The sequence below is a fragment of the Salvelinus namaycush genome, chromosome 3 (genome assembly GCF_016432855.1).
Source record: "Salvelinus namaycush isolate Seneca chromosome 3, SaNama_1.0, whole genome shotgun sequence".
Lineage (NCBI taxonomy): Eukaryota > Metazoa > Chordata > Actinopteri > Salmoniformes > Salmonidae > Salvelinus > Salvelinus namaycush.
The window spans coordinates 50,171,490-50,190,688 of record NC_052309.1 but is presented as its reverse complement, the minus strand read 5'-3'; the positions used below and the strand labels follow the sequence as shown (position 1 = coordinate 50,190,688).

General features: G+C 42.9%; 1 protein-coding gene across 2 annotated transcripts in view; it reads left to right on the top strand.

Annotated features, from left to right (window-relative positions):
- shroom1 (shroom family member 1) overlaps positions 1–19,199 on the top strand; it is a 37,150-nt gene that overhangs the window by 10,642 nt on the left and 7,309 nt on the right. For both annotated transcript variants that reach the window (XM_038978106.1, XM_038978097.1), the window contains exons 2-3: positions 13,921–16,707; positions 16,877–16,929. In XM_038978106.1, coding sequence (XP_038834034.1) covers positions 14,059–16,707; positions 16,877–16,929 — 2,702 coding nt within the window. In that variant the 5' untranslated portion in view covers positions 13,921–14,058. The remainder of the gene's footprint in view (positions 1–13,920; positions 16,708–16,876; positions 16,930–19,199) is intronic.

Below are 19,199 nucleotides of genomic sequence, written 5' to 3'. Positions count from 1 at the left end.
GTTTTGATCGTTTGAGCCAATTTTGCCCCATTTTGTGACAACTAACTCAGCCTGAAAATCAGAATGGAACTGAGAGTAATTCACTTGTTTTATTTGGTGGTGCTCATAACATTTATCAGGACTTCAAAATTAGGAGAGCCCACTCGAAATGTGATGTACTGTACTTGTATAGTATATTGTTCCAAACAATATGTCTTAAAAATGTACAAAATAAAAAAGGGTGCTTTTAAGATATTAATATGTTTTATGTTGAATAAATTAGGATTGTTTACATATTTGACATTTATATCTAAAAGCATAATTGAGAAATACTTAATCAAAGCTGGCATATTTATGACATTTTGGCCTTACCCAGGCCTCCTTTAAGACTCCATAATGTTTCATCTGTAGGTGCTACAAAGCAACAACAAAAAATATAATATGAAGCTTTATCAAAATTATATCAAAGTTCCAGAGTGGGGTCAATGCTATTTTTAAAGATATTGCCCAGAGAAATTGGCATATTAGGCAATGTAACCAATCACAGCTCTCCTTTTACATATGACAACACTTTTTGCTTTGTAGCACCTACAGATAACACAATATGAGGCATGGGTAAGGCCAAAATGTCATAAATATGCCAAATGTAATTATTATAAATTATTTCTCAATTATGCTTTTAGATACAAATATATGTCATCAATCCTTTTCCCGTGCATAGTTTTATTTGAGTGAATCTGGTCCTTAGCCCTCAGGCATGTCCGAACTTGTTCACCTGTCTAAAAGGCAGAGAGGGGAATGTTTGGAACCCAAGCCAGTATTTGTATTCCCATCTACCAGTGGAGATAAGATGCTAGATAGAGACGTTACGTAATACAACCTGTACCAGTAGAGCCTATTTGCTTTACCTGAGTCAACCTTATCAAGCACATTCCTTTCCTTCTGTACAGTAATTGCCACTGTGCCAGTGCTCCTGAGTAAAGTGTCCGTGATAAGGCTTGGGTGAGAGTGCCATGTTGGCATAAATGCAGTAATGCACATTACATTGCCAATCTAACAAAAAACGCCATGCCTGACAACCACCATACTGGAGGTTTGGGTTTCCATTGTCCACTGGGATTCAGTGACTAAGGAGGACACAGTTGAGTGGAAATCCTCTAATCTCCCTTGAGGACCCCCATACACAATGTTGTACACAATGTAATCGTTGTTATTCCATCCTTCAAAAGTACATTCGTTTTTTTCATGTTTTACATAACTTTCCGTTACCTCCTCCTATGAGAGAGAAGGAGAGATTGTTATCCTGAGCCTAAGAATAGACAAACGGAGATAAGTGTGTGGTAAAATGGCTGTCTGAATACAGGTTATTGGAGGGAGCTAGGCATCTGACTGTGATCCTCCAGGCGCTATACCAAGGTGTGAACAGCCTGGTATTAAGGGCACTTAGTCTCCCACCTCTGATGACAAAGGAAAATGTCAAAGCCCAAACGTGGTGTAGGCCTGCTATTGTGAAACTAATTACGGCGAAAGTGCCAGTTTTGATAAGGCTACAGAGAGTGCTCCTACTTCACTTTTGGTATTTTATTTCTATTTAACAAAGGGAGGACGGTTATAACAAAAAATAAATTGGTCTTAAATCTTGGCTCACTTATCATTGATTGCTGTCTGTCTAGAACTGGTGTGAAACGTAATACATGTAAAGAACAGAAAGGCCCTCACACTGTATGCTCCCAATTACCACCTTCATTGACAACGTTTCGATCCACGTTTCGAATCTTCGTCAGATCAAACTGTTATTTTCCAGTATACTTAATTAGCCCATGCAGCACGTACATTTTAAGGATGTGCGTATGACCACAAACTTAAGTACAAGTAATCATGAGAATTAGGCCTACCGATAAGGGCTTTTGTCAATCCCATGACTGTATGTGGTGTTAATATATACTGAAAAAAATATAAACGCAACATGTAAAGTGTTGCTCCCATGTTTCATGAGCTGGATTAAAAGATCCCAGAAATGTTCCATATGCACAAAAACCTTATTTCTCTCAAATGTTGTGCACAAATTTGTTTACATCCCTGTTCGTGAGCATTTCTCCTTTGCCAATGTAAGCCATCCACCTGACAGGTGTGGCATATCAAGAAGCTGATTAAACAGCATGATCATTACACAGGTGCACCTTGTGCTGGGGATAATAAAAGGCTACTCTAAAATGTGTTGTTTTGTCACACAACACAATGCCACAGATGTCTCAAGTTTTGAGGGAGCGTGCTGCAATTGGCATGCTGACCCATGACTGCGCCCCTGCCCAGTCATGTGAAATCCATAGATTAGGGCGTAATGAATTTATTTCTATTGACTGATGTCCTTAATGAACTGTAACTCCGTAAAATATTTGGAATTGTTGCATGTTGCGTTTAGAATTTTGTTGAGTATACATGCTTTCCCAGTCCTGCATTGGCATTATTCATTTGCCCTCCTACTTTTGCTTCAACTCAAGACATTGCATATTACAACTGAAAAAAACATTGTTCCTAATGGGCAATAAGAATACCGTTTCATGGGGAAAATATTGTACATTGTGAGCTAGTTACAGATAGCTCACCTAATGTGGGATAATATTATGAGCGCTGACGGGGGCCTCTGTCTTGTTTTTGTGTGTTGGCGTAACATATGTTCTGTCTAGGAGTAGCCTATTCACTGACTACCCAGAAAGACCCTGTAATAAATTATCTGGGAAGTCAGGCACACTGCGGCAGGCACAATGGCAGGGTCTGAGGCCATTAAGGGGACATTTGTGTCTCCATGGCCAGGCCAGACAGACTACACTGACTTATGTAACTGCTCAGAGACCACTATAGAGAGAGGACTCTCCTAGTTTCTGAATTGGACTGATTCTGCTGCCTGGTCTCAGATCTGTAGATGCTTTAGCCAATTCATATAGGATATGGCACAACACAAATGTTTATAGGAGGGGTTTGGGGAAGGACGGGACTGCTGTGAGGTGTTTCGAAAAAGACAAGCCAGAAGAGCAACTTTCCTAGACCTATATCAGCCTCCTTTCAGGAAGTGGGTCAATTGATTGCTGTTTGTCTTCCACATCCTGCCATACTTTCTCTCCTTTCACACATTCCATTGCCCGCTTCTTTCACTGCTGTATCACCATAGTTCTTGAATAAGGCGATGCTCAATGTTGATGCTGCCATTGTTTTATCCTTAGTGGAACTGTGAATGATCTGACCTTGTAGCCCAGGGTTTTCCGCGTTTTCCGCGAGACACCATTCCCCCAAGATGGCCTAATTCTGTGTTGCTGTCTGACACGAGGTCTATGGGGCTAGCTGAAAATGGCTAGATTTCCACACACTAAATGTGGCCTTCCCCGCAGCTTCACATTGTTTGCCCTGAGTACAAGCAATACCTAGGTTTACCCCCTTGGTAGTGTCTTATTGCTATTTGTCTGCCTCAGGAGGCTCTTAATACAAAAGTAATTGTCTTTTTCTGTGCCCGCTTGAAGGTTATAAGATGTCATAAGTAATAACCCTGCTCTTTTTTTCATCCATACGCTCTGGGAGAGGATGCTTTGCTGGTTAATGTTTGACCAGCTTCAGCTTTGGGAAGATTCAGAATGCTTAACTGTGGTATTTTTATGGAGCAGAATGTTTGAACTTGATCTCCGTGTGCTAAAAAGGTTAAATATCAACTGGTACTGGTTACTCATACCAGTGTGTGCAGAAACCGTCCAACAATGTCAAGCTGATGTCCCCTTCATGCTCGGTGGACACATTGAAATATTAATCTGTGAAAATGTGGTGCTTATTAGTCTGTTAGCCTGTCACTGTCACCCAGGGTCTGAGATGTTAAGTGGACTGCCTCGTGCATTTCACACTGTATATTTAGTTTTGGAGAAAATATTTATCTTCTGTAAGTTTAAGGAACATTGCCTTGTGCCTTGTGATTCCATTACCAAAAACCACTTATCTTAAACATTTTCTCCTTCGTGAGGGAGCTTAATGAAAGTTCACAGAAGTAACAAGTAAAGGTAGACCTTCCAATTAGTTAGTGTTTTTACTGATATAAATGTTAGTTTATAAATCATTAAGTGCTTAAAACTCTTAGTTCTGTTACCAAATCAATAACAGAATTACCAAAAAATCTGTAACAGGAATTACTGCAATTTAATTTGCTACAGTGGTACAAATAGGGCTGGCACAATTACCATGTAACCAAGGGTTTTGGATGAAGACCATCATGAAATTAAAATGGAATGTAAAAAAACTATGTTTTTTTGGTGTGTGGAACGAACAGCTGACTGAAGACGGGACTGACAGGGATTTTGTGAGTTTGAGTCCGTTTTGGCAGTAACATGGACTCTCAATGACGTGATGAAACTTTGTTACTCCCACAGAATTTGTTCTATTTCTATGGGTGCTCCTTGCTGAAAGGTCATGGCTAGAAGGGATAAGCAGATTTAGTTGTTGTTGCATTTTAGCTAACCCTAACCCTAACCCTTGTCTTAATCTTCATCTAATTCTCCTAACCTGCTACATTAATTCTCCTAACCTTCTGCGTAAATTCTCCTAACATGCTTCGAAAAGTCAGATCTGACAAAAACTGCTTGCCATATAGTCAAAACCTTGCTGAAACAAGCAAATTAGTATTGGGTTGCCACGGCAATGGCCCCCACAATGAATCAGCAGAACACAGGTTGCGGTCCAAACGCAAAGTAGTCAGCCCTCAACTCTTAAATTACGTTTTACATCTTAAATGTCACTTGTCCAAGAGAGGGAGAGTGAGGCGACGTCCTTGGTGGAAATCTTGGAAGTTGAGCCTAAAAACAACCAACCTAAAGCTAGTGATGTTCCTAGAAAGCTAATGTAGCTAGCCCTCCTGTCAAGTAACGTTAGCTAGCTACGGTTACCATTAGCTGGTTAACTAGTTTAGTAGTTTTGTCATTTATCCAATACATTTCAGAATAACCCCAATTAATATGTTTAGCTAGCTACGTTTTATAGGGTCATCACTATGAGTCTGAGCCACTTTGAGCATTATATTCCTATTAGCCACCGCTAAAATCAATGTCATCAATATACAGTACCAGTCAAAAGTTTGGACACACCTACTCATTCAAGAGTTTTTTTACTATTTTCTACATTGTATAATAATGGCGAAGACATCAAACAATGAAATAACACACATGGAATCATGTAGTAACCAAAAAAGTGTTCAACAAATCAAAATATATTTTATATTTAAGATTCTTCAAAGTAGCTATCCTTTGCCTTGATGACAGCTTTGCACACTCTTGGCATTCTCTTAACCAGCTTCATGAGGTAGTCACCTGGAATGCATTTCAATTAACGGGTGTGACTTGTTAATTTGTGGAATTTCTTTCCTTTTTAATGTGTTTCAACCAATCAGTTGTTTTGTGACAAGGTAGGGGTGGTATACAGAAGATAGCCTTATTTGGTAAAAGACCAAGTCCATATTATGGCAAGAACAACTCAAATAAGCAAAGCGAAACGACAGTCCATGACTTTAAGACATGAAGGTCAGTCAATCCGGAAAATTTCAAGAACTTTGAACTAGAGGTCGACCGATTAATCGGCATGGCCGATTTAATTAGGGCTGATTTCAAGTTTTCATAACAATCGGTAATCGGTATTTTTGGATGCCGACCTCAGAAAAAAGATTGTAGACCTCCACAAGTCTGGTTCATCCTTGGGAGCAATTTCCAAACACATGAAGGTACCACGTTTATCTGTACAAACAATAGTACACAAGTATAAACACCATGGGACCACGCAGCCGTCATACCACTCAGGAAGGAGACGTGTTCTGTCTCCTAGAGATGAACGTACTTTGGTGCGATAAGTCCAAATCAATCCCAGAACAACAGCAAAGGACATTGTGAAGATGCTGAAGGAAACAGGTACAAAAGTATCTATATCCACAGTAACATTTATCCTATATCGACATAACCTGAAAGTTCACTCAGCAAGGAAGAAGCCAATGCTCCAAAACCGCCATAAAAAAGCCAGACTACGGTTTGCAACTGTACATGGGGACAAAGATTGTACTTTTTGGAGAAATGTCCTCTGGTCTGATGAAACAAAAATAAAACTGTTTGGCCATAGTGACCATCGTCATGTTTGGAGGAAAAAGGGGGGGGGCTTGAAAGCCAAAGAACACCATCCCAACCATGAAGCACGGGGGTGGCAGCATCATATTGTGGGGGTGCTTTGCTGCAGGGGGGACTGGTGCACTTCACAAAATAGATGGCATCATGAGGGAGAAAAATAATGTGGATATATTGAAGCAACATCTCAAGACATCAGTCAGGAAGTTAAAGCTTGGTCGCAAATGGGTCTTCCAAATGGACAATGACCCCAAGCATACTTCCAAAGTTGTGGCAAAATGGCTTAAGGACAACAAAGTCAAGGTATTGGAGTGGCCATCACAAAGCCACTCCAAAAATGTGTGGGCAGAACTGAAAAAGTGTGTGCGAGCACGCCAGCACGCCGCCTTAGCCAGCACAGTATGTTCAGATTTAATGATAGCTGCCATTACCATGTCTAGGTCAGGGGGGGGGATCAGAGTCCGTGTCAGATGACCCCGAGGCTTCAGCAGAAGCCTGCTCCTTTGTGGCCCGCGGCCGTTGTTGTCTTGACATTTTACGATTAAAAGGCCAACATTTTCCGAAATAAAAGCCAGATTAGTAAATTGGGTTCGACTCCAAATTAAATGTTACAAAATGAACACGGTGGGGTAGGTGTTGGTCAAGTGTTAATAGTAAATTGCTCGCCCTGGATCGGAGCACAGAGAAAACGCGTCTTCACATGTTGCTGCTCACCCGTAAGTCCCCTTTTACCGTAATTCTGTCACCAAAATTTGCATCTGCACAGTTCTTCCAGTAAATGTGTTTTTGTTCAATTTTATGTGTAAATTGTTCAACATAGTGCTTGTGCATAGTGTTGTATGATTTTGTTTGGCATACATTTTAAAACATAAAATCTGAGTCTCCGCGTAATTCCGTTACCATGGAATTGCCTCTATGCAATAACTCAACCTCTCCACCTTTTCAAAAAGGTCTTCCTCTTAATGTTTGTTTGATCAGTATCAACAGTGAAATTCTCTCTTACCCTGGGACCTTGAGAAAAGTCCTAGAACTGGGTTTTAACAGGATGGAAAAGTCTGCGTTCCACTATCCCTTTTTCTATCTTTCTGTGTTTCTTGCCGTGTCATTAATTTTCTGTTTCCACCCAATTCTGAGGCCACAGTTGTTGGGCCCATCCCCGACCTAGGGCTATAAGCTTTCAAAACAAGTTACAGTAGCTTCAACTGACAGACACCTCAGGCTGTAGTCAGATGTTTTGTTTGTGTCAGTGGTTCAAAACTCTCTTTACTTGCTTACATGACTTGTGTAATCTGGTGCTCCAAGTGCCCCTCGGCTGGAGAGGGTATGTGCAAATTTAGAGCCCAGAAGCCTTCCAACCTCTGTTCTTTGGCTTGCAGCAGTAACCTGAGCTGAGTTGAAGCAGCCTACATAACCATATAGATGCTTGGATCCTCAGGGTTTCTCCAATTCCCTAGCATAGACCTATAGGACTGCCTTACATTTGAAAATCACCCTGTAATTCACACGATCTGGTCCCGTTAGGACGTCTTATCGGTCAGCAGCAGTTCATCCAGTCATCCTCAGGCTCCGCGTCACTGGAGTCAATACTAGTGCACTTAGCCGTCTTCGATGACATCTGCCTGGTAGAGAGTGCATGCCGAGCCCCTGGTGGTCTGGTCTCGTGGCATTAAAATTGAGGTCACGCTGTAAAAATAAGTACCTATGAAAGCCTGAAATGCACTGGTGGAATTCCGCCCTGCTCGGCCTAGCAATCAAATCTTCTTACTGAGATCTTGAACCCTGACACCTCCCAACTAAGTATTTTAAAACAATGACTTTAAACTCTTGCTTTCTCTGTCTCGCTTTTCCATAATTGAATGCCTGTATATGATTGGGGGAAACAGGGATTAGTTGCCAGGTAGAAAATTGTTTGTTCCCATGTTAAGTAGGCTAAATCTGTTCTGAATGATGCGACATATGGTATAGCTGACATATCAGGCACATCAAGTCAATGTAGGGTCTTAAACGACTGCATCACTTAAACGTGCCCTTCACTTGTCCATTTTGTGTGGGTGTCAATAGTCAATACAATTAGTAATGTGCACAAATATACAAAAACAACATGTAGATGTTGGATTCAGCACTGTGGCTCAGTGGGGAGTGTCCGAGTGGTGTTAAGAATAGCCCTTCTCTCCTGTGTTGCTTGCCCATCTCTAAGCCTTTTTGACTCATTCAGTGGGCTGGCAGGTGGGAATGGCAGCAGGTCAAAGATTTGACAATAACAACAGAGCCCATAACACCTCAGACCAGACGCTTCCAGCATGAACCAGACCATAACATAAAGCACAATGGCCAAGTGATCATCAGGGAAATACAGGTCTGTACTGTATCTTACAGGAAAACACCACTACAGGTGAAACAGGCCTAGTAGTCAGGGGCAATTCCAGTCAGGGGCAATTCCATGGTAACAGAATTATTCTTTGACAACAAAAAAAATCACTTTCAAATGTATGCTAAACAAAAAGATTGTTTCCAAAGTGTAACATACCATACAAATCTATGCACTACCTTTAACAATTTGCACTGAACATTTTACACAAACTAATTTAGTGAAAGAACCGTGCAGATGCAAACTTTGGTAACGGAATTCCGGTAAAATCTCGCTCAGGTTTTTATGACGTTTTCCAAAAACTCTGTTAAATATCTGCGCCGAATTAAGATTCAAAGATTTCTAATGAAAGAATGGGGTGTCAACTATGACATGACTCCTTGAGTTTGAAAAATCTATTTTGGTTATTGAACTACAGTAAGTGGATCTGAATGTCATTCTCATGTTTCACAAGTTTGGACATCACAGCGCACCACATCAGAGCACAGTAGAGTTCAATGCAGTAGAGTAAAGTACAGTCAAGTACAATACAGTACAATACAGTACAATATACTGTACTGTGTTATACTTTACCTTTCTTTATTGTACTGTATTGTAATGTATGAACTGTACTCACTGTACTGTATTTTACTGTACTCTACTGTGCCACTTGCTGTTCTGTACTATACAAACTTGTGGAACATATGTCTATGATATGTTCAGATTTGGTCCGGTCCGTCTGTGGACGTTAACATCAACATCAAGGCCAGCTGAACATAACAGTATGCCAGTGGAAGGAAGGACAGTAACAGGTGACCCAACTGTGGTTTGTGACTACTATGATTTCCCATTGTAGCCAACAGTAATTCTGTTACGGATGTTTTGGTAATTCCGTTACCAAATTGGTAATGGATTTACACATTTGAATCACTTAATAATTCATAAAATGTGATATCAGTAAAATCACTAACTAATTGGTAGGTCAATCATTACTTGTAACTTCTGTGAACTTTCATTATCCTCCCTCATGAGGGAGAGAAATTAGAAAATATCTTTAAGATATGTGTGTTTTTGGTAACAGAATTTGATGGCACAAGGCAATATTTCTTAAACTTACAGAAGGTAAACATTTTCTCCCTCCCAAAATATGTGTTGATATTAGTTGGCAGGGGTCTTTACGTCCAACATTATTGTGTTTTGATGTATTTCTGATATATTTCAAAACTTTTTCTGGTAGAGGTTTTCCAAGACCCCTTTACCATCCATTTATTCAGAAATCAAAGCCTTACATTTTTTTAGATGGAAAATGGTTGAAAAATGTATCAATGCTTTCATTTCCCAAACATCTAGACTCTTAGCTTTCATTTGACACCCAATTTGACATGCTCCTATGAACTTCACTTTGGTGCTCATGGGTTCTTTTACATGGAAATGCCCTCAGGCACTATGCCTCAAGCCAATCAAACATAATGCCTTTGTTGTGAAATGTCATAACATCTCCATGACCTTAGTCTGTTTTTTTAAAGAAGTCAACATAATGAGATTGGAGTAAAATGGAATGTCCTGCACTGAAACAAGTGAGACACAACTACCTTCTTGGCCCAAGGTTTTGGAAATGAAGACCAATGTTTGGGTAGTTGGGGCCTGCAGTAGAGGGGCGAGGAGGGAAAAGGTGGGGTCCCTGGCTTGTCCGTCTTTGTGAGTGTTTAGGGTTGAGAGCAGCACCCACCCCTGCTGCTTGGCTGTTCTCCATGTGCCGAGGACCCTGGGAATGAATGGTGCCCGGGCACTGTCTTTCTTTGAAGCCAGCCAGGAATGCGAGGCCCTTTTTTTTCCTTCTCTTTTTTTTTTACGGCACTAACTATCTGCGGTGCTCATTGTTCATCAGCTAGGCGGACGGACGTCACAGGCATGCAATAGCCGCCTCTCGTCTTGGTCTTGGGGGAGAAGGACTCACTGGAACTTTAGATTTCCTCCTGGTAACTTGTTTTGGTCCTTCTTTCACCAATAGATTCACCAGTAGATTACTACTAAAGCTATCTGAATTGTATCTAAAAGTCAAGTGCTAACTTGGAAATAGTTAGTTGTTTTTTTCTTTCTTCATTATTTCATGTGGAATCAAAACTGTGAGCTCTCATACCAACAACTTTGTCAAAGGATTTGGTAAGTTGCTGCTTACAAGTTTCCTTGTGGTACTCTTAAAAATGTATTCTACTTAGGCCTGTTGGTATGAGTTGATTTGACTTTAATAGTAGCCTATGTGATGGTTTATCCAGCCAACCAGTTCAGTTTTCTGGTGTAGTTTGCTGTAGTAATGGTGTGAGTGTATTTGTCTGGGATTTTCTCTCTCTGTTCTCTCTGTACATGTTGCCACTAACTGGCCTCCCCATCACTTCCAAATGAGCGCTCCCCTGTAGTTCCCCTGTTAGTGTGCTCTAGCTAGCAGTTCAATGATAGAAGCCTGGCAGCCGCTGCACATGGAGAATCAGGTGTACCTCTACAACACATGAAAACAAACCATCACTAACTAGACACTAACTTAACATCACTAACTAGACCTGGGACGTCAGTGTGCATGGTAGCTGGAGGTTTTCATATTTTAATCAGCTGCAAACCAGGGGACAAGGGGGAGATCTATAACACTTGGTTGTTGAAGGTCTCAAAATGGTCACTGTAGTTTCTGGTACAATGTGGCTTGGAACAGAGCTACCTCAGCCATCTTAAATGGTTGGTGTTTGACCAATATGTTTGTGTATGTCTGTGTTGGCCCGTGAGAGAGTGAAACCTGTTCGGCATCGAGGACTGTGGAGCTCATTGGCTTGTCTTTGTGTTGGCTACACTGATCTGTGTGTATGCGTGACAGGTATGCACCTCCTGGAGGAAAATTAATCACCAGAGGCCTGCGTTCAGCTTTCTTCTTAAAATCTACTATCACCCACCATTACAGCTTCCTGTTGGTGGACTTTGTATCAGTATTTTGATGTTGGGTAAAACTGTATTGTAAACACCAATTTTGTCAGGAAGACAAGTTTCACTGTACTAAACCTAGATAAATCAGACTCCCTCTTCCGTTACAAACAAGGTCGGCATGAAATTATTAATTCAAGTCGTTATTGAAGATGACGATTCAAAGTTCTTTGGAACTCATTACTTCCGGCTACTACAAAATGGGGGGGGGAAAGCCCTTGGTTGTATCACTGAGATATTGAACCATGACATATAAACCACAATATTTACCTTTTTAAGCTTTTCTTTAACAAACACCCAACATATGATATAACGTTGGATTAAGATGGCGCCGGAAGAAATGGCAGCCGTTTTACGGGCGCCTAACCAATTGTGGTGTTTGGTGTTTAAAACCTTAGATTAGACCTAAATGAAACATACTATTTGCCAAGTCATTCAAACACGTTCAGAGTGTGTGCTTGGTTGGTTTCCTGATAAGTTAAGCCAACACAGTGCTACATGCAGTGTTCCAGTGGTGGATAATCCCTAAAAAAAAGTTATCACATGACTAATCCTCAAATATGTCTACAAAATGTCTATGGAATTCCGGGCATTTTTGGAGAGGTGCAACGTGCACCTCAAGGTTCTAATTAAGGGGTCTGGTTCCACAGGCACCTCTAACAGGTGTTCCATGCTGTATGTAGGCTTTCCATTAAACTTCATACATGTTGTTCCAAATGTTGTATTGGATACTTTTTACACATTTTACACAATTATATTTGAAATACATTTTGTTTTCCTGTGAAGAACATTTGCTTTAGGACAAAATATGCAGTCAATATCTTTGCATTGCAAAAAAGCAGTAGAACTGTTCTTTTGTTAGCCTCTTGTGCTTAATTGCTGATATTTAAATTCCCAGCCCTCCATTTCCGTGATTAGCCAAGAAAAGGCCTATTCTCCTCTGAGGCTGAGCCCTCCTGACTCAGGCCTTAGTGCCATTAGAGACCTTAATAGTTGAAGTCATGGACAATTCTACAGTAACAGAATTGCGTTAAGACTCCGATTTTTCACTTAAATTGTATGCCAAATTGAGAGTCAAAGAAGTCTGCAGAAAGAATGGGGTGTCAGCTATAACATGACACCTTGCGTTTGAATGTATACCGAACCAAAAAATAAACGCAACATGTAAAGTGGTCCCATGTTTCATAAGCTGAAATTAAAGATCCCAGAAATGTTCCATACGCACAAAAAGCTTATTTCTCTCAAGTTTTGTGCGCTATGCCAGTGGAAGGGAGAAATGTAGCATGTGACCCAACTGTGGTTTGTAACTACTATGATTTCCCATTGTAGCCAATTAAGTTGCAGAAATTCTCTGACTGATTTTTCTGAAATTCTGTCACCGATTTGGTAACATCATTTAGAGTTTGAATCACTTAATAATTCCTAAACAAAATTGATATTAGTAAAAACACTAACCAATTGGTAGGTCCACCTTTACTTGTTACTTCTGTGAACTTTCATTATCCTCCCTCCTCATGAGGGAGATATCTTAAAGACATTTTCTAATTTATGTGGGTTTTTGGTAACAGTATTTCAAGTCAATGTTTCTTAAACTTACAGAATGCAGAAAAAAATATCCTAAACTAAAAATAAGTGTTGATATTAGTTGTCAGGGGTCTTTCTAAATTATTATTGTGTTTTCATGTACATCTTCTGTAATACCTTTTTTTAAGACTTTTTCTGGTAAATGTTTTATAAGACAGATTTTATATCTGTCTGACAATAAATCAAAGCCTTTGCTTATTACATTTTTAGGATGGAAAACGATTCAAAAATGTATATATGCCTTAATTTATCAAACACATGGACTCATAACTTTCATTTGACACCCAATTTGACACCCAATTTGATAACCAATGCTCCTATGAACTTCACATTTTGGTGCTCATGGGTCCTTTTACATGGAAATGCCCTCCTCCTGACAGTGGACCAGTGGGCACGTGTGGTCAGTGACCAGTGGGCACGTCTTTCTCGTGAGAAATTCCAGATCAATGGAGTGAACGGTGAAATCACATTTATATTATTACAGATAACCCCCCCACCCCCAGTGCTACGGTGTACATTAGCACTTGGAATGGACACATTTTTGTCAGGGGTGGAACTTAGATTTCCACCTCTCACTAACAAGAGAGGTCATGCAGCATTGCAGATGTCAGAAATTCCAAAAATCGATTTTGTTGAGTGTTGTTGTCCAAGTAGACATGCCATGATGACAATCTAACACAAACATAGTATTAATAGTCAACGTAGTCAGCTATACTCGCTGAGAAAGCAGCACGTGGTGCATGCTCCATTTCCTATAAGTTTTCATTGGCAGGAAAAAGCTACAGCTTATTTAGGTTGGATTTTTGACTCCCAGCTCTAGGAGGAGGAAATGGAGCATGATACATTACATTTTATCTCTATTAAGATAACCAATGTGTTTTGTTTTTTTTTCTTGTTTTTTTTTAGGAAAAAAAAGCAGACTACTGAAGAAGTGTAGAAAAGAAGGCAGAAAATGACCTGAATTCTCAGAAGTGAAAGATTAAGCTAAATGTGTCCGTATCACTCCCATTTCACCTGGGTCCACGCTTCAGTTTCCAATGCCAAATGGATTCCTATAATTTCCACTTTGAGAGAATGAGCAACCTGGACCTGCACCCACTGAGCCTACCATTGAGTCGGCTCTCCCCAGCCAAGTCCACCAGCAGCATCGACCAGATCACCCACCATCACGGCAAGGGCGACTCGGCCTACAGCTCCTTCTCTGGGGGCTCCAGTGCGCCAGAATATCCGTCCCCCCTCCTTTCAGACGACCTCCAGCACCACAGCCTGCACTACACAGACCTGAAGTATGTGAAGGCCATCTACCACCCCAACGTCCTCGACTCTGACGCCAAGAGCATGGATCAGCTCTACCGCTCGGTGGAGGCCATCTCAAACCAGTACCGCCACAACGATGGCTGCCCGAGTGCTTCACAGTATTGTAATCAGAATCAGGAAACGCTACCGCCCCCTCCTCCCCTGCCGCCTCCACCCCCCGCCCGCCTGGACAGCTTCATAGCCACCAGGAACTTGGAGAACTGCAGGGCACAGCACGGCCCCGAAGGCCAGCTGGCAGACAGGCCACCTCCACGGCCCCAGACAAATAATTCTGATGCTGCCTGTCTCAAGCCTGACCTAGTCTATGGCCGCCGGGCCTCACAGCCCTATCACAGGGACCCAGTCGACCCTGACCACACAGTTAATAACACTGAGCAACAAAAGTCAGCAAACATCTTAAGCGGATCACCCCCTCGCACGAGTCAGCCTGAGCACCCCAAACAGCAGTCCGGTAGCGGCGATGGCGGGCACTTGGAGGGTCAGCGCAAGAGGGCGCACTTGGCCCACGGCTGCCTCATGCCGGAGCAGCAGCAGTCCGCCAGTCCCTGGCATGTGGCACAGAACATGGTCAACAGCAGCATCCAGCACAAGGGCCAGTTCTACTTCGTTACAGGTGTTTGTAAGTCCAGTCTGAAGCATGGCTCTCTGTGTGTGCCAGAGGTGGGCAGTGAGAGCCCTGTGCCAGCGCCAGTGGAGACCCACAGGCTGGTGGAGATGGAGAGTTCACACAACACCATGGACAACATGTTCAGGAACACCCAACAGATGCACCACAGCACTCATGACACCGCAACAACCAACAACAGGGAGTTTTACACCAAGAGTCAAGATGAGGAGAAACTGATTCAGAGTAGAATTTCATACGACCCCTCTCACATTTCAAACCAGGGCTCGCGCAGCTTTGATGCCTTAGAGAAAAGTCACAAGGTACAGAGCAGAGTGATCGGCAGGCATCACAGCCCCAACCACCACATCTTCTACTGTGGCCCAGAGGAGAACTGTCCTCCATTATCAAACTTCCACAACCTGGTAGTCCCTCCTCCAATCAGCATGGAGCAGGCCAACCACCACAAGAGAGACAAACAGGTCAAGAGAGGGAGGAGGCAGCCATTAGGAGACGTTGCCAGCGAAAAGATCAACAAGGAAACCACCCCGCTTCTGTACCACCTCACTGGAGCCAACAGGGCGGCGCTGAGTTTGCACAAGCCCAAAAAGGACATTGAGGTCAGTGTGAAAGGTAAAGATGCAGGCCTGAACACAACCCCCATTAGCTGTAGTGATATGACACCACAGGGTGAAACATCCAAGGAAGAGAGAGTGGAGGCTACCTCCCACCCCTGCAACACCCTGGATGACTCCTTCAAGAAGTACTACAAGGAGAAACTGAAGGACGCCCAGTCTAAGGTGCTCAGGGAGACCTCCTTTAAGAGGAGGGACCTGCAGCTGTCCTGGCCCCACAGAGTGAGGCAGAGGCCTGAGCTCAGGCCCACAGTACTTCACACTGTCTCCTCTTCACAGGACTCTGAGACCTCAACAGACACACTCACCCCCTCCCCAACACATTCTGAGGGGACAGATGAGGAGAACATAAAGGAAACGGTGAAGGAGGTTGAGAAAGTGAAAGAGAGCGTGGTGGTGAAGGACAGTGAAAAGGAAAACGGGAGACCAGCGAATGTTGCCCAGCCGCAGGTGGCTCGAATCAGGGGAAGGAAGCGCCTGACTCCAGAGCAGAAGAAGCTGTGCTATTCCGAGCCGGAGAATCTGAACCAGCTGGGTGACACACCCTCCCACCACGCAGCCTGCCGTTCCCTGGGCAACGAAAGTGAAGGAGGCCTGCTAGTGCTCTCAAGCGAGGAGGGGGAGCAGGGAGAACAGGGCCTGGTGGCAGCTAGGAGAAAGATGTTTGAAACCAGAGGCAGGGCCATGTCTGCCTCCAGCCTCTCCAAGACATCCCTGAAGCACCTCCAGCACAATGCCCTGGTCGCCTACATGGAGCGCAAAACGGGACACAAGGTGGCTGAGTCCCAGCAGCCCACCCCTCAAGCCTCTCAAGTCCCCAGCCAGAGGCACTCCACGGCTGGGAAGCCTTCTGACTGGGATCCCAGGCCTCAGTCTGGGAATAAAGAAGGCCCCAAGAAGAAGCTGTACAGGCCCCACTCGGCTGGCCGCATCCTGGACTCAACCTCCAGCTCGATAAGGTACTCACAGTTCAGCTCCAGCTCCACCCAGGCCCGAGGTTATTCCCAACAGGCCAGCTGGAGAGAGTCACCCAGCCCCTCTCAGGGGAAGTCTGCCTCTGTGGAAAGTCTTCTGGACCAGCCTGAACCACCTGAGTTCTTCAGAAATCGTTCCACCTCAACGCCCCACGCATTTCAGGTAAGCCTCATCATCATCACCAGAACACTAGCCTCACTCACCAGGCTTTAATGGTATTTGTAGAATTTCATAGAATTTTATGGAGGCCCATGTCACTTTTCTGAATGTACCACAATAAATGTTCAAAGGGTGTTATTAATGTTGATTATTGGTATGTGTTTGGCTACAGGGTCACAACTACATGAATGATCCCTCACCAGTTAATATTATGGACACTTCCAGGTATGTTGCCCTCACTCGTTTATTGGGAAAGTGGGAATATCTGTGCCTGTAATATTTACTGTAAACCATGTGTGTTGTGCACGGATGCTTGCTCAAACTTGATTTACTGCGACATTGAAAGGGAAAACACCTTCAGAAAGTATTCACACCCCTTGATTTTTTCCACATTTTGTTGTTACAGCCTGAATTGAAAATTGATTCAATTGAGATATTGTGTTTCACTGGCCTACGCACAATACCCCATAATGTCGAAGTGGAATTGTTTTTAGAAATGTTTACAAATTAATTAAAAATGAAAAGCTGAAATGTCTTGAGTCAATAAGTATTCAACCCCTTTGTTATGGCAAGCCTAAATACAATGTGGACACCCCTTTAAAATGAGTGGATTCAGCTTTTTCAGCCACACCCGCAATCTCCATAGATAAACATTGGCAGTAGAATGGCCCATACTGAAGAGCTCAGTGACTTTCAACGTGGCACTGTCATAGGATACCACCTTTCCAACAAGTCAGTTTGTCAAATTTCTGCCCTGCTAGAGCTGCCCCGGTCAACTGTAAGTGCTGTTATTGTGAAGTGGAAACGTCTAGGAGCAAGAACGGCTCAGCCGCGAAGTGTTAGGCCACAGAAGTTCACAGAACGGGAGCGCCAAGTGCTGTAGCGCATAAAAATCGTCTGTCCTCGGTTGCAACACTCACTACAGAGTTCCAAACTGCATCTGGAAGCAACGTCAGCAGAAAAACTGTTAGTCTGGAGCTCCATGAAATGGGTTTCCATGGCCGAGCAGCCGCACACAAGCCTAAGATCACCATGTGCAATGCCAAGCGCCAGTTGGAGTGGAGTAAAGCTCGCCGCCATTGGACTTTGGAGCAGTGGAAACACGCTCTCTAGATTGATGAATCATGCTTCACCAATCTGGGTTTGGCGGATTCCAAGAGAACGCTACCTGCCCGATGCATAGTGCCAACTGTAAAGATTGGTGATGAGGAATATTGGTCTGGGTCTGTTTTTCGTGGTTCGGGCTAGGCCCCTTAGTTCCAGTGAAGGGAAATCTTAACGCTGCGGTATACAATGACATTCTAGACGATCTGTGCTTCCAACTTTGTGGCAACAGTTTGGGGGAAGGCCATTTCCTGTTTCAGCATGACAATGCCCCCGTGCTCAAAGTGAGGTCCATACAGAAATGGTTTGTCGAGATCAGTGTGGAATAACTTTACTGGCCTGCACAGAGCCTTGACCTCATCCCCATCGAACACCTTTGGGATGAATTGGAACGCCGACTGCGAGCCAGGCCTAAATACCCAACATCAGTGCCCGACCTAACTAATGCTCTTGTGGCTGAATGGAAGCAAGTCCCCACAGCAATGTTCCAACATCTAGTGGAAAGCTTTCCCAGAAGAGTGGAGGATGTTATAGCCGCAAAGGGAGGACCAACTCCATATTAATGCCCATGATTTTGGAATGAGATGTCCACATACTTTTGGCCATGTAGTGTAAGTTCAAGTTATATAATAAGTTGCATGGATGACTACCTCATATCTGTACCCCACACATACAATTATCTGTAAGGTCCATCAGTTGAGCAGTGCATTTCATACACAAATTCAACCACAAAGACCAGGGAGGTTTTCCAATGCCTCGCAAAGAAGGGCACTTATTGGTAGATGGGTAAAAAAACAGACATTGAATATCCATTTGAGCATGGTGAAGTTATTAATTACACTTTGGATGGTGTATCAATACACCCAGCCACTACAAAGATGCAGGCGTTCTTCCTAACTCAGTTGCCGAGGATGCATCAACAACATTGTAGTTACTCCACAATACTAACCTAAGTGATAGAGTGAAAAGAAAGCCTGTACAGATTAAAAAATATTCCGAAACATGCATCCTGTTTGCAATAAGGCTAAAGTAGAACTGCAAAGAAATGAACTTTGTCCTAAATAGAAAGTGTTATGTTTTGGGCAAATCCAACACGTCACTAAGTACCACTCTTCATATTTTCAAGCGTGGCGGTGGCTGCATCATGTTATGGGTATGCTTGTCATTGGCAAGGACTAGGGTGTTTTTTAGCATAAAAAGAAACTGAATAGAGCTAACCACAGGCAAAATCCTTGAGGAAAACCTGGTTCAGTCTGCCTTCCAACAGACACTGGGAGACAAATTCACCTTTCAGCAGAACAATAACCTAAAACACAATACCAAATATACACTGGATTTGCTTACAAAGACGGCATTGAATGTTCCTGAGTGGCCTAGTTAGTTTTGAAAAT